Here is a 15,151-nt window from a genome sequence, read left to right on the forward strand (position 1 = left end):
AGTAACACTTTCTCCAGTAGACAGGTTATCTGGACAGAGAGAGAGAGAGAGAAAGAGAGAGAGAGGGAGAGGGAGAGGGAGAGGGAGAGGGAGAGGGAGAGGGAGAGGGAGAGGGAGAGGGAGGAGGGAGAGGGGGAGGGGGAGGGGGAGGGGGAGAGACAGCGAGACAGAGAGAGACAGACAGAGACAGAGACAGAGACAGACAGACACACAGAAAGAGGGGATCGGAATTAACTGACATTGCACATCAAATGGACTTAACAAATATCTACAGAATATTCCACCCAAACCCCAAAAGAGTGTATGTCTACCCAGTGGACAATGGATAAAAAACAAATCTTAATAAATCCAGAAAGATTGAAATAGCTCTGTGTATCCTATTATTTGACCATAGTGCCACAAAACTTAAAATTAACAGTAAAGAAATAACTATTAGTATATAGTACAGAAACTTATTGAGATGAAACAAATCATCACTGAATGATGAATGGGTCAATGAAATAAAAAAAGGAATAAGATAATTCCTGGAACTAAATGACAATGTAAACACAATACAATAAAACCTCTGGGACACATTAAAAACAGTTCTGCAAGGGAAACTGTAGCTCTAAGTGCCTGCATTAAAAAGTCAGAAGGAGCACAGATGAATGTCTTGATGATATAAGTCAAGAATTTCAAAAAACAAGAACAAACTATACCAAAATCTAGAATATAACAAGAAATAATAAAGATCAGAGCACAAATTATTGAAATTAAGAAAGCAATACTAAGAACCAATCTAATATTAACAAGGTCAATAGATCCTTCAGACACCAAAGAAACTCAGACTGTGATAAAGGGATAATTAAAATATCTGTGCTTCATTAAATTCGAAAATGAAAATGAAATGGAGAGATCAACAACCTAAGCAGAACCACAATGAATGAAGAGAAAATTCTGATTAAAAACAGCCCAGGCCCAGATGGATCCACAACAGAATCCTGCCAGACTTTCTAAGATCTATAGCTAATTCTTCTTAAACAATTAAAAAAAAGAAAAAGCAGAAGCAGAAGGAGCATTTCCTAACTCCATCTGTGAAGCCGGTGTGTCTAATACCCAAACCAGGCGACAACACAAGGGGAAAAAAAAAAAAAAAAAAAGCAAAGCAAAAACTATAGGCCAACATCTCCAGTGAACACAGATTTCAAAATTCCCGATAACCAACCAGTTACAGGCGAGCATCAAAAAGACTTTTCACTGTCACCAAGTCGATTTCATCCCAGAGATGCAAGGATGGTTCAACATACACAAGTCAGTAAATGGAATAAATCACATACATTGGCTTAAAGACAAAAAGTACACGATCACTTCAAAAGATACAGGAAAACCCCTTGATGAAGTCCTGCACGTCTTCATCATAAAAGGCCTAGCGTGTAGGACTCAAGGAAACATAGTCCAACATAATTAAGGCTATAGATGACAAAACCAAAGCCAACATCACCCTCAATGAGAAACTTCAGGCAATGTCTATGCATTTGAAAAGGAAAAAAGCAACTAAAGTATGACACATAAATGAATAAGAAAAATATTTAAGGTGTCTAACCTAAAATCAACCAGCAGAGCTGGTTTTTAAGCAAACAGAAAAGCACTCAATATGTGTGAGCACGTTGATGTTTGAGCCACCCACTCCCCAAACACTATGATGATGGCTCAGGTGGCTTTCAGAGTTTAAATACACTTCGTACATCAAATCCTGCCTGAACCTGATTTACAGAGCTTCATTTTTTATTGATATGATAAATAAATAAATTTAATAAATAAATAATGTCGATACCTTCAGGATGTACCTTCCTGACTCTCCAGGGGCCTTTATATCACTATTACAGCTTGAACAGCAAGAAGAGGAAAAACATGTATCTCCCATCTCAGTTGAAATATAAAATAAATCCGACTTCTCTGTTTTTATCTACTGGCCTTTTTCACCCATGGATTTTCAAGAACTCTATTTTAAGCTGCTAACTAAATATCTAATTAACCAACAAGTAGTTAATGCTGCACATAGGCATATTAGAGTGAGCAAATGCCTCAAACTCTGTAGCTTCTTCCTGTGTAGTTCACAGTTCTGGCCTTGAAGAGGAAGTAAGAGACTAGGTAAGGGGCTGGAGAGCATCTTAGCACTTGAGAGCTCTTGCTGCTATTATTGCAGAAGACTCAAGTTCAGTTCCCAGCATCCACATGGCAGCTCACAACTGTCTGCAACTTTACCATGACACCTTCTTCTACCTCCCTGCAGGCATTGGACATTTGTGCAGTGCACACACATCCATGTAGGCAACACAGTCATACACATAAAAATAATTTAACCGTAAAGAAACTTCTAATATATGGTTGGTGATCTGGCAGTTAGAATTATGGAGAAAGTAAAACAGAAAAGAGAACTTGATAAAATAATCTGGGAGTAAGAACGGTGGTGATGTAGTTTAGGTTATACAGGAGGAAGTTTGTGTTCTAACTTAAGAAGTATGGAGATGGAGAGGAATGGAACGGGAGGCCAGAGAAGGTGCTTTGAAGTAGCTGTGAGTAGAAATAGTACTTATTTCATAAACCCGAGAAATATTTAAGTCATGAAACGAAGAATCACAATGTTGGGGATGTAGCACAGTGGTAGGACACTTTCTTCCTGCCTAGCATGTATGAGGCACTGGGTTTGATAACCAGCACTGAAGAAGACATTTTTGCAGACTAAATGGAGGAGACACAGTATTTCCCTTCCTGTATTTTGGATGCTTCTTAGAGAAAAGCTTCAGAATTATTGAAGTAGTTTTGTTGTTGTTGTTTAATGTTGGTAGAAAACTATTAGAAAGGTATTGATGTTTATATAGTGTGAAAGTGACAGACTGGTCAAGAAAACCCTCCCTTTCCCCAGAAGGGGAAAAGCCTGGTGGAGGTTCTTAAGTCTTGGCTTTGAATTTGATTTTACCGGGAAGGTATGAAGTCTTAAGGGAGAAGAATAATTGTGGAATCTACATTGAAAATTAGTATATAAGCCGGGCGGTGGTGGCGCACGCCTTTAATCCCAGCACTCGGGAGGCAGAGCCAGGTGGATCTCTGTGAGTTCGAGGCCAGCCTGGACTACCAAGTGAGTCCCAGGAAAGGCGCAAAGCTACACAGAGAAACCCTGTCTCGAAAAACCAAAAAAAAAAAAAAAAAAAAAAAAAAAAAATTAGTATATAAAGGACGTACAAGGTAATGTTTGTGGGTCAGTACTGATAAGACATTCCTACAAAACCTGCTGTGCCATTCTTTTTCTGTACCTAAACAAACAAAAGTTCACGGTGTTGTGTAATATATGTGGACATGTGTCCTTCCAGGTGCGCTGGATCGCTGTGCGATGGGAATAACAGCGGTGGAGATACTGAACGCTTGTGATGAGGCTGTTCCCGCTGCAGTAGACTCTCTTAGTCATCCAGCAGTCAACCTGAAACAAGCCATGACGAGACGCAGTCTTGCTGCCCTTAAAAATATGGCCCACCATAAGCTGCAAACCCTTGCGACTAACCTCCTGGCTTCTGAGGCCTCTGACAAGGTGAGCTTTGTGTGGAGTTTGAGTCTGTGGGTTCCATGAGAGGTCATTTAGTAATGTAGCTTTGGAGTGTCTCTGAATTCTGGAGAGGAGACATTGATGGAGAATAATCTCGTGGTTTTGTTGGATTTATCCAGCATAATTTTGGAATGTTTGCAGTGCTGAGCATTTTAACAAAGTAAATTGTTTTTTTACCATTTGAAGATCTTGAAATTATATTTACTGAACTCAATCTGATTTTTCTAACTGGTATTTACCATCAAGACACTAACTGTGTCTCCATTCGGCAGGAGGTTGTCCTGTTGAAAAGCACCAGCAGGCCCGGGCCGTTGATGTGGCCCCCATCCTTTGTTTGGCAAAGCTGAGCCTCTTGTTTGTTTTCTGGTTCTCTTTTATTTCTGATTTCCATTTTTTTAATGGTTAAACTTGTGTATAAATACTGAAGGTGTTGAACGGCTCACCTGTAAACTGATAATTAGCTATTAATTGGTGAATGCTAGCAGTATATGAAATATGGCAGACTCTCTCATTGACCCATATCCTCCAGTAATTGGCAGTGATTTCACCCTTTGAACATTGTTTTTTCCCCAGGACATTAATGTTTTATCAGCCATGTTGTAGTTTATATTTCATTAGCTGGACTTGTGAAATCCTTCTGTGGTTTTCCTCTGTGCTCTCAGGGCCGTGCCCTAAAGTTTGAGGAGAAATCACAGCCTAAATGTGTTTGTTGTACTTGTTGTTTGTTTCAAAGGATCATAGATTTGACCCAGGAAGTCATTGTCTCATCATACAATTTAACACTATTTTAATTTTGTGCATATGTGAAAAAAATGTACTAACGAAAGCATGTGTTCATGTTTTATTTTTTTTCTTGTTGATAATTTTAAGAAATAAAAATTCTTTATCTTAATGGTAGCTCCTAGAAATAAAAAAAAATTAGAAGAAGAATTATATAGCTGGGAAATTAAGAAAAGTAAGCAGGATGTAGTCCTTTTTATGAATGGCTTTAGTAAGTGGTCATGGTTCATTATGGGATTCGACAGTCTTGTGTGTCCCTCTTTTACGAGTGTATTTTATAGTGCAGTTAGTGTTGAAAGCAGCAGACAGCTGCTATAGAGGAAAGCTTGCCTCCACAGAAACCAGTTATAGAAGGGGGAAAAGGCCTAGGAAGCTGAGGCTGCAGGAGGATAATCACTTCATGAAAAATGTATGTTGGCTGTACCATTAAGGATTTCTCTTAACTATTTGTGTATGCTGTCACAGTCTCTGGGAGTTCATATGTTCATCAACCCTGCTGTGTCTAGGAGATGCTCTTTCCCTGGAGTCACTCACTACCTCTGGCTCTTAGAATCTTTTCCAGTTTTTTTCCACACCCTAAACCTTGAGGGAAGGGATTTGATAGAGACATTCCTTGTAGGGCTGAGCTCTCCAAGGTTTCTTACTGTCTTCACTTGTCCATTTGTAGGCCTCATGTTGATTATGATATACTGAGGAAGCTTCTCTGATGTGGGCTGAGCAATGAACTGATCTATGGGTACAGCAGAATGCCCTTAGGAGTCAGTTTATTGCTGTGTTCCTTTAGCAGAATAATAGTAGTAGGTTTTCTCCAAGGGCCCATGGCCTCTCTAGTCTCAGTTTCTGGCCTTATTTACAGTGTCAGGTGTGGGTTCCATCTCATGGAATGGGCTTTTAATCCAACCGAAACTCCTATAACATTATGCTTCAATGGCACCAGTAAGTCTTGCAAGTAGGTCACTGTTGTCGGTCACACAGTTCCTAGCTTGGTGACTCTTGTCCTCCTCGGGTAGTGTGTATCTACCTTCCAGTGCTATGAATGCTAGTCACTAGTGGTAAAGCTTCTAGTTGGGCAGCAACGTTATTTCTCCGTGTTCAGTGATGTAAGGGATATCTTCAGCAATAGGGACTTACCATCAAGCTGTAGAAGGTAACCAGTAATACTGGCAATTACCTGTAATGTTTGGGAGTGTAGTCTGTGTGGACCCTTTGGCCAACAACTCAACAAGATGCAACTCATACTGGTACTGGGGATTTTACTTCATATCATATGTCTAGTTCATGCATTGCCTCCTCCATTATATGGTAACTCCATTTGAGTTCCATTTATATGTGTATATATTTTAGGAAGCTTCTATCATAGTAGGTTTCCAGATAGTTTTTCAAAAGGCTTTTAGTGTTAGTTGTCCCTCCACATATCCCCTGCTTTACATTGCCCTCCCATCCCCCTCTGAATTTAATCCCCCAATTCTAGTTTTCCCCTTATCCCTTTACAACGCTATAATCCATTTCCCTCCCTTGGAACATCCCCTCTTATCCCTTGATCCCTTACGAGTCCCCTAACCTCTGTAGATATTCTAAATGATGCACACATATCTAAAGCTTAAATGCTAACATCCACGTGTGGGAGAGAACACGCAATATTTGCTATTCTGGGTCTGGGTTACCTCACTCAGGATGATGTTCCTGGCTCCACCCATTTTACCTGTGAATTTATTAATTCTGTTTTCCTTAACAGTTAAATAATATTCCATTGTTTAAGTGTGCCATATTTTTATTATCCATTCATCAGTTGATGGATGTATAGGTTGTTTCCAGTTCATGGCTATTATGAATAGAGCAGCAATGAACATGGGTGAGGAGGGCTATTGGTTAGTTTGGTGTCAACTTGATACAACCTAGAGTCATTTGTAAAGAGGGTCTCTCAGTTGAGAAAATGCTCCACCAGACTGGCTTGTGAGCAAGGGCCTCTTGATGGTTAATGACTGATGTGGGAGGGTCCAGGAAGTTGTTCCTGAGTTGTATAAGAAAACAGGCTGAGTAAGCCAGTGAGAGCAAGCCAATAAGTAGCCTATTTGCTTCTGCTTCAGTTCCTGCCTCCAAGTTTCTGCCTTGAGTTCTTGGTCTGACTTCTTTTGATGATGGACTATGATGGGGAAGTTTAAGTCAAATTAATCTCCTTCTTCAACTTACATTTTGGTCATGGTATTTTACCATAGCAATAGGAAACTAAGACAGCAGGTATCTCTACAGTAAGAGTCCTTTGAACATATGCTCAAAAAGAATATAGCTGGATCTTGTGGTAGATATATTTTCATCTTTTTGAGGTACCTCTTTACTGATTTCATAGTGACTGTACTGGTTTGCACACCCAGAAGATTTGAGTAAATGTTCCTCTTTCATAGAATCCTCCTTAGCACCTGCTGTCATTTGGTTTATTTATTGATCTTTGCCATTCTGACTGGGGTGAGAGGAAATTTGAAAGTAGTTTTTATTTGCATTTCCCCAGTGGCTAAAGTTGTTAAACTTTTAAAAAGTGTTTCTCAACTATTTTTGTTTCATATTTTGAGAAAACTTTTTAATTCTCCACCCTGTTTTAAAATCTAAAAATTAATATTAAAATAATAGTTTTCTTGATGTTCTGTTTTCTTGAGTTCTTTATATATTTAAATATGTGATAGATGTTGATAAACTGATAAAGATTTTTTTTTAATTCTATAGGCTGCCACTGAGCTCAAATAGTGGTGTACTTTACTACATAGAAGCTTTTAGGCTTACGAGATCCTTGTTAGTAATTGTTGATCTAAATGCCTATGCTGTCACTGTCCTCTTCAGAAAGTCCTTTCCTGTGCCAATGAATTCAAGTATATCTGGTTTTCTGCTGAGATTCTTCATCTATCTGGAGTTGTGTTTTGTGCAGAGTGATAGATATGGATCTATTTCATTATTCTATATGCATCTATTCAGTTTGACCAACATGATTTCTTGAAGATGTTGTATTCTCTTCAGTGTGTAATTTTTGCTTTGTCAAGATCCAGGTGTCCATAGGTTTGTGGATTTATATTCAAGTCCTCAGTTTTATTTCATTGATCACCATGTCTGTTTTTATGCCAGTACCATACTGTTTTTATTATGATAGCTCTGAGGTACAATTTGAAATCTGGGATGGTGATACCACCAGCAGTTCTTGTATTATTAAGGATCATTTTAGCTAGCCTGGATTTTTGTTTATTTACCTATGAAGTTGAAGATTGTTTTCAATTTCTCTGAAAAATTGTGTTGGGATTTTGATAAGGGTTTGGTTGAGTCTATATATTGCTTTTGGTAGGATGCCCATTTTGCATGGGGACTTGAATTTTTTTTCTCTCGTCTGTATTAAACTTCCTATGGAAAGGCATCAAGTGTTTCTTAGTTTTATTTTCAGTGTTTAGTATAACTATACATGTGTATATTTTACATGTAAAATTTACATGTGTAAATTACTTACAACATGCCCAAGACATTTAGGGAGAAGTTTGTTTGGAAGTGTAGATTGAAATCATATTGTGAAGGTACTTGATTGCAAAGCTGAGGCTTTAACAGACAATTCTGTGAAGTTGAGTTGTTTTGAAAGATTATGTTAAAAAATTTGTCCTGTTTAGTGATATCTAATAATAGAGTACTAATAAATGTCACCATAGTAAAGTAGTAGGCTACTGTGTTGATACAGTGAGAGGTCATGAGGGCCAGAAATGGGATTAGGCAGTGAAGATAAAGAAGGGCTGGCTTGTGTTCTCAGTGTAAGTTGAACAAATATGTCTTCACAGATAAGCATGAGAAGAGTCTGACTTTCAGGACTGTTTCAGAGACACAAGCCCAGTGCTAATAATAGAAATGTAGGGTCTATAGAATTGGCCCTGAGGATTTTAATAGATGTTGCCTCTTCTGGTGGGAGTATAAGCTGGATGTATGAGTGAGAGCAAAACACGGAGAAGGAAGCGCCAGCCTGGGAATATAGAGCAGTGTTGTCAAATGCTGTCTTCTAAGCAGAGTAGCTGGCAGCGTATTCATCAGAACAGCTTTAACTGCTTGCCGGAGACCCTCAAGATGAGGCCAGTTACCACTCCTTCATAGAAGAAAAGAGTAGAGAGACTCACATGAGGTTCCAGCCACTCCTTCCTATGCTCTCCCAACTTTATGTTATTCTGCCCAAATTGCATATAGTCCCGTGATCTTAAGGTCTCCAGAAGTGATAGAGTATATTGAGTTTGGAAGATTAATTGAAGTGGGGCTCCCTCTGTAGCTATGGAGAAGTCATGATCCATGGTGGAATAAAACTTTTTGATGGTGGAGTTGCTCTGGGCTCATCTCTGCTGTTGTAAGTAACCTTCACCTGTGGTCCACACTTACCTGTGGTTATAGGATAAGATTTAGAGTGTAGTTAGGAATTATGCTGGTCTAACAAAGTGGCTGCAGTAGACTCTCTTTATGATCACGGCTCTCAGAACTTGGCTGGGTTTCTGGTACCAGGCCTGCCTCCTTCCTGTTGAGTGGTCTTTAAGTCTACTTGGACAGATGTTAATTACCACCAACATGTGAATGCCAGCCACCATTGCATCTTTATGGATATCTTGCTGTGGTGGTCACTGTTATGGTTTGTAGGTGTTACAACAAATAGGACTATTAGTTCCTTCCCTCTTTGGGCAGCTTGCATAGTATTTTCTGGTACTGTAGAAGCTGGACCACAGGAAGTAGCTTTCAGATTAGATCCAGCTCAAATAATCTGAATTCTGTGTCTTATGTGTGTGGTCTTCAGCAATAGGGGCTTACCATCAACACAGGTAAGTGTACTTTACATCCTTTATCAAAGAAGCTTCCCTCTACAGCGAATGGAAGCCATTACAAAAAATCACAACTGGACATAATGCAGAAATCAATGGATTGTGGAGAGCCTAGCACAAATGGATACATCTGCAGCCTAGCTCCTGCATCATGTTCAGTGTGGAAGTACATGTTTTTAAGCTTTGTGGGCCTGATTTGTCACAACAACCTATCTATTTTAGTGTGAAAGCAGTTGTGGGTAATATGTGAACAAATGAGTATGACTCCCTTACAGTGAAACTATTCATGAAACAGGTGGAATGCTCTCTTTGCTGAAGGGCTAGTTTGCTGACTCTTGCCTCAGAAGATAACATTTTTAACTTCAGAGTTGTGGGTGTAGTTTGTCCCTGGAATGGCTTTTGCTTCATTTTTGAAAAGCAGTTAAATGGCTTTTAGTGACAAGTGTGTCTGTGTTTAAATTAAGTCTCTAACTTGCTAGGTGTGGGTTGTGGTGAACAAGTAACCACCCATAGCCTCTTGTCACTCTTGAAACAAGAACCACACTTTGGCAGTGTCCTGTGAGACTCTGTGTTCATATGTATGCCTCCTTCCTTTCATTTTAGTCTTTAACCTTTGACATTCATTGACTAATGAACGAATAACCCGATTTAGTACATTTTAATCATTTTAAATATACTGCAAATGCTTGGGATGTAATTATAGGCTAAAGATAGACTATTACCTTTTTTTTTTCTTTTTTTGGTTTTTCAAGACAGGGTTTCTCTGTGTAGCTTTCTGCCTTTCCTAGATCTTGCTCTGTAGAGCAGGCTGGCCTCAAACTCACAAAGACCCACCTGCCTCTGCCTCCCAAGTGCTGGGATTAAAGGCACGTGCCACCACCGCCCAGCCGACTATTATCTTTTAAGAAACAGGTTTTAAGTTGTGTCTTCAGATGGTCATATCCTTGAGGGGCAGAGTATGGAAAGGGAAGAACTTTGAAGATACAGTGTTTATTTAGGTGGTAAGAAAATGAAGATGAGTCAATGGAAGAGATAAGAAAAGTTGCAAATATATGTCTAGCTCGCCCATACAGTTGAAAACAACCCTTTGTTTAAAAAAGGTATGTATCAGCAATTGATCAGAGACTGAAATAACATTAAGAACTAGGGGTAAAATGTTTTTAGATTTAGTAATTAGGAACATGCCATTGAGAGTTGTTTTGGTAGAGTGAGTTAGCTCAGAAATTAGGGTAGAGTGAACTGAGAAAAAAATGAGGTGATGTGGAAGTAGAGAGTGTGGATGAAATTTGCCTTTAGTGGTTGACAGAGAAAACAGAATTGCTGCAGGGCAGGGTTTGTGTCTTGTTAGATCACCAAATGTGCTAGAAGAAGGGATGACTGGTAGGACATTGTAGGTCGACGCAGTGTTGAGAGCAGAATTTAAGAGTTGATGGTGATGAAAGAGAAAGAAGTGAATAAACCAACCTATTCTTAGTGGATAAAAGTAGGCATTGATATCTACTAATAGGAAAGAAATGGTTAAATATTACAGCTAAAAGGGGAAAGGTATCCTGGCATGTAGCTGGACATTTTCCTATGTCCCACCCAGTCCCACAGCCACTCAAACCCAAGTAAACACACAGAGGCTTATATTAATTATGAACTTGGCTTCTTGCTAGCTAGCTCTTATATCTTAAATTAACCCATTTCTATTAATCTATGTTTTGCCACGTTTTCCGTGGCTTTACCTGTGTGCCATTACATGTTGCTCCCTGGACGGCAGGATGGCATCTCCCTGCCTCTCCTTTCTCTTCTTGTCTATTTCCCTTGGACTTTCCTGCCTGGCTTTATCCTGTCCTGCCATAGGCCAAACGGCTTTATTTATCAACCAATCAGCAACACATATTCACAGTGTACAGAAAGACATCCCACAGCACTGGCATTCGAGAGCCAAGGAATACCACAGAGTGCCACTGCAGAGCAAACCTCACACAAGAGATTTATTGAAAGGGAAAAATGCCTTAACTTTTTGTGTGTGTGCATGGTTGTCAATATGAAGCACTGCCTGGCAGTGAACTTGCCATGTGTACTTGGCCAATGTCAAGTTTTCAGTGATCCTCCTCTTTACCTCTTAAGTGCTGGCACTTGAGGCATGCATAATATTTGATTTGATTTTTTTGTTTGAGTATTTATGTATCATTTTTATTATTGTTCTTTGAAGATAGGACTTTTCCTTTGTCTTTTAACTACTGGAATAGGCAATGTTTTGGTTGTCTTTGGTTTCACTTTGCTGGGAGCTTCTTACATCTGTGGCTTTGGGTCTTTCATTAAGTTGAACTCATTTGTTAACTCATTTGATTCACGTTCATGGTGATCTCTTGGAACCTTCATTCCTTTGTCTTTAGTACTACCTAGAATCTGCAGATGGTACTTAACAGTCATCGGGTCCTTTGAGCTAAGATGAGTTTTTATATTTTTACAGGGGTTTAAAAAAGAAAATATGTGACAGAAATATTGCATGGCTTGTAAAACCATGTGAATCGTTACAGAGAAAGTATGCTAGCACCTTTCACAGTACCAAATGTCACCACGTTTTGTCCCATTATGGATGCTAATAATCCTAACTAATAGCAGGTATTATCCATTTTCCTTGAAACAATCCAGAGAAGAACTTTTATGACTTATCCCCTTCTAAGATCAGTCCTAACAATTTTCTCAGATAATAACCAGATAAGTTATCTTTCTCTATGCATCTGGCCTCCTCTGCCCCACCAGTCTACCATCTGTTGCAATTCTCCATTAAAACATGTCCACTTTTCACACATGTGAAGGAACGCTGTAGTTTGTGCATGCATGTGCCTTTTTATGTGTACATGAGTGTATTTATAGCTTATAAGTAATTTATAGCTTAAAAGTATTTTATAGCTTAGGATAAAATACTTTCAAAATTTTCAACTCAGTTTGTCAGCTTTTTCTCTAGTTTGAAAGAAATGGGTTTTAAATTTCTACAAATATGAAATGAATGATTCAATTAACCAATAAAGATGAATTAAAAGTTATAACTAAATAACTAATAATAAGTGTATATATATATATTTTGCTAGTTACATTATTTTTGGTTCCTTTCCTATTTTGAAGAATTCTTAAATTAGACATGACTGGATTATTTACTATGGTTTCATAACACCATCAAATAATGAATTTCCAAAGGACTACCTGAAACAACCCTTTGATCCTCATGCCGTATTGGTTATATACCTTGCACATAGTAAGTGTTCATTGGACTTCTAAATGTACTCTAGAATGCATAGTCAGTGTAATGAATCATATCCTGAGCCAAGGAAAAGTGGTCTGTTCTATGATGGTTTTAAATTCAGATCTTGTTTTCCCTTGGAAATTCATTAACTGAAGGCATTCTGTGTTAAGAGGAAATTTATGTTGCTATGAAATTCGTGAGATACAGCAGAGTTGTTCTTTATCATCCTAAATAAATTTAATCATAGATTGCAAGGACTACTCAGTAGATTATGACCTCAGTGGCTGTAGACTCCTAGCCCTCATATGTGATTCTTTATCTTTAATTCTACTTTGAGTAGTTGAGGTTATTATGATAAAAATATAAAGGTTCTTGACTAATTATTAATATTTTGGCAACTTGGAGAATTAAGTTCTTTTAGTATTTGTGAAGAAATTTTGTTCTTTATTAGAACATATGTAATATTTTAAAACTTTATGACTTTTATATTTCTTCTGCTACAAAATAATTGAAACAGTCAAGTTTTTTTTAACCATTTATTGACTAGTTAGGCACTGGGGAGCCAAATGAATAAGACATGGTTGCAAAGCTCTGTAGCCAATGGCATGGTGAGAAATGAAGGAAGTATTTCAAAAGTCTGTCCTAGCCCGAGGTGATCAGGATTGGCTGTTCGGAGGAGGGATAAGTGGAATCTATTGATGATGAATGGAGAATGGGTGCAGTGGGCTCCGCATAGATGGGTGTGGAGAGACCCTGCTCAGTCAGCATTGCTGGAGCTTTGGCTGGAGACCAGTAGTGGTGGACAATAAAGGTGAGTTCATCTTGGACCAAGGGAAGATACTGAGACTTTTACCTTTTGCCTCAGTGGCTTTCAAAATTAAAAAAAAAAAAAAAAAACTTTAGAGTTCGTTACTCAAATGGAATTTTACATGAAAACTGGTCAATAAATTTGATAAGAAGGAGTACAGTGGAGAATTTAAACTCAATAGTTGAATTGAATTGTATTCAGTGGGAGCTGATGATTGATTGGGTATGAGTAATAAGAAAGGTTTATCCAAAGGTCCCCTGATTGATTGAGTAGAAAGTGGCTCTGTCAATGTGATATTGAATGTACGAGCAGGTTTTATAGGGACAGTGAAGAGCTGTTTGCTTGGTGTATGGTGAACCTGAGGTGCCCGTGTGTTACATGTCAGGATATTTGTCAGGTGGTTTAATTTAAGGGTCTGAAACTTGAGGGAGTCGTAGGGCGATGGGATACACACACTGATGACTCCTTGATATATATGTCTGGTTCTTAGTTCCATGGAAGTAAGGGAGGTCATTCGTATACAGACTCTTAAGAAATAACAGCTCTAGGGCTGGAGAGATGGCTCAGTGGTTAAGAGCACTAGCTGTTCTTCCAGGGGTTCAATTCCCAGTACCCACATAGGAGCTCACAACTGTCTAACTCCAGGTCCTCGGAATCTGACACCTTCACACCACTGCACATTAAATAAAGTTAAATAAATTATTTTAAAAAAATGGCAGCTCTAAAGGGAGCAGGAAGAGGCAGGATTAGGATAGGAGCAGTAGACATATGAGGGGGGCAAGGGGAATGGGCTCATCAACCAAGGGACTCAAGAGGGGCCAGGCAGACGCCATCACTGTGTTAAGTGCAATCACCATCAAACCTTCGAAGGACCAAGTGTGCTTGCCAGTCAGCTCAGAGCATCCTTTCTGCAGACCGTCTTCCCAGGGCAGAACCTGGACTGTATAAGTGGGAGTAGATCTAGCAAGTGAAGTTTGTGTGAGAGGAGATAGAAGGAGCAAGAGCAGTTCGATGGGGATGTGGTTTTGGAGGCAGCAGGGAATGCCCTTAGCTGAAGATGAAAAGCCAGCAGAGAGGGGGAGCTTCAAGATGGGAAGGGAGAATTGATCATTGATAAACAAGGAAATTCAATTCCGGGCCAAAGCAATAGGCTTTGTTGTGGAAGAAGAAAACCTCATTTTGTGAAACTGAAGAGAAGGGAGGAGAAGCTTCATGTTTGAATGGGTATTTCTGGGGTTAGTGGATGGGATTGAGCAGAACACATTTCTAAAGCTTATGCATTTTAGGGGAAGTCTGGTGGGTAAGATGGGGTACTGAAGTAGCGAACTGAGTGACAGAGGTCAGGGCAGAGAGTGGAAGCTAAAAACAAGGAGAAAGATGGAATGCATTTGCAGTTGTAATGGGTTAGAGTAAAGGCATATGGGAAAAATAGAAGGTATGTTTTCTCAACTGTTGCAGAATTGCAGTCCTGTCATCTAGAGATTGAAGAAGGGTATTGAAGAGTAGTTGTGATAGGTTGACTGGTGTGATTAAGCATAGGGTCACAGTTGGGCGAGGGAGGATGAGGCTGGCTGGTGGTCTTTGAAGAAGTGGTGGACTCCAGTGACGTAATGCCCCTATGAGGGCAGTGGCCAGACTGTTGCACATTGAAATCACCTGGGATGTCTAAAATTTGTCAGAGCCGCCCAGCTTCTACCACAGACTTCCTGATTCCATTTATATGCAGGCGTAGTAGTGCACGGAGTTTTTAGAAGGTCCTCGGTCGTAATGTGCAGCAGTTTTTGAAGTACTGCTCTGAGGATGAAGAGTAGGCGTGGCAGAGTTTTCCACTAGTTCAGCAGGAGGGCAAGATGAGTGGAGTTGAGACAGCCCAGGACCCGCGAGGCTCTCTGTGGTTCTCAATCTTAGGTGGTACAAAAGAATTTTCCGAG

The 15,151-nt window shown here is 39.4% G+C and overlaps 1 protein-coding gene across 4 annotated transcripts in view; it reads left to right on the top strand.

Moving 5' to 3' along the window:
• Wdr7 (WD repeat domain 7) overlaps positions 1-15,151 on the top strand; it is a 304,595-nt gene that overhangs the window by 55,543 nt on the left and 233,901 nt on the right. For all 4 annotated transcript variants that reach the window (XM_006985180.4, XM_042264248.2, XM_076555361.1 and 1 more), the window contains one exon: positions 3,351-3,565. In XM_006985180.4, coding sequence (XP_006985242.1) covers positions 3,351-3,565 — 215 coding nt within the window. The remainder of the gene's footprint in view (positions 1-3,350; positions 3,566-15,151) is intronic.

The sequence above is a fragment of the Peromyscus maniculatus genome, chromosome 19 (assembly GCF_049852395.1).
Source record: "Peromyscus maniculatus bairdii isolate BWxNUB_F1_BW_parent chromosome 19, HU_Pman_BW_mat_3.1, whole genome shotgun sequence".
In the NCBI taxonomy this organism is placed as follows: domain Eukaryota; kingdom Metazoa; phylum Chordata; class Mammalia; order Rodentia; family Cricetidae; genus Peromyscus; species Peromyscus maniculatus.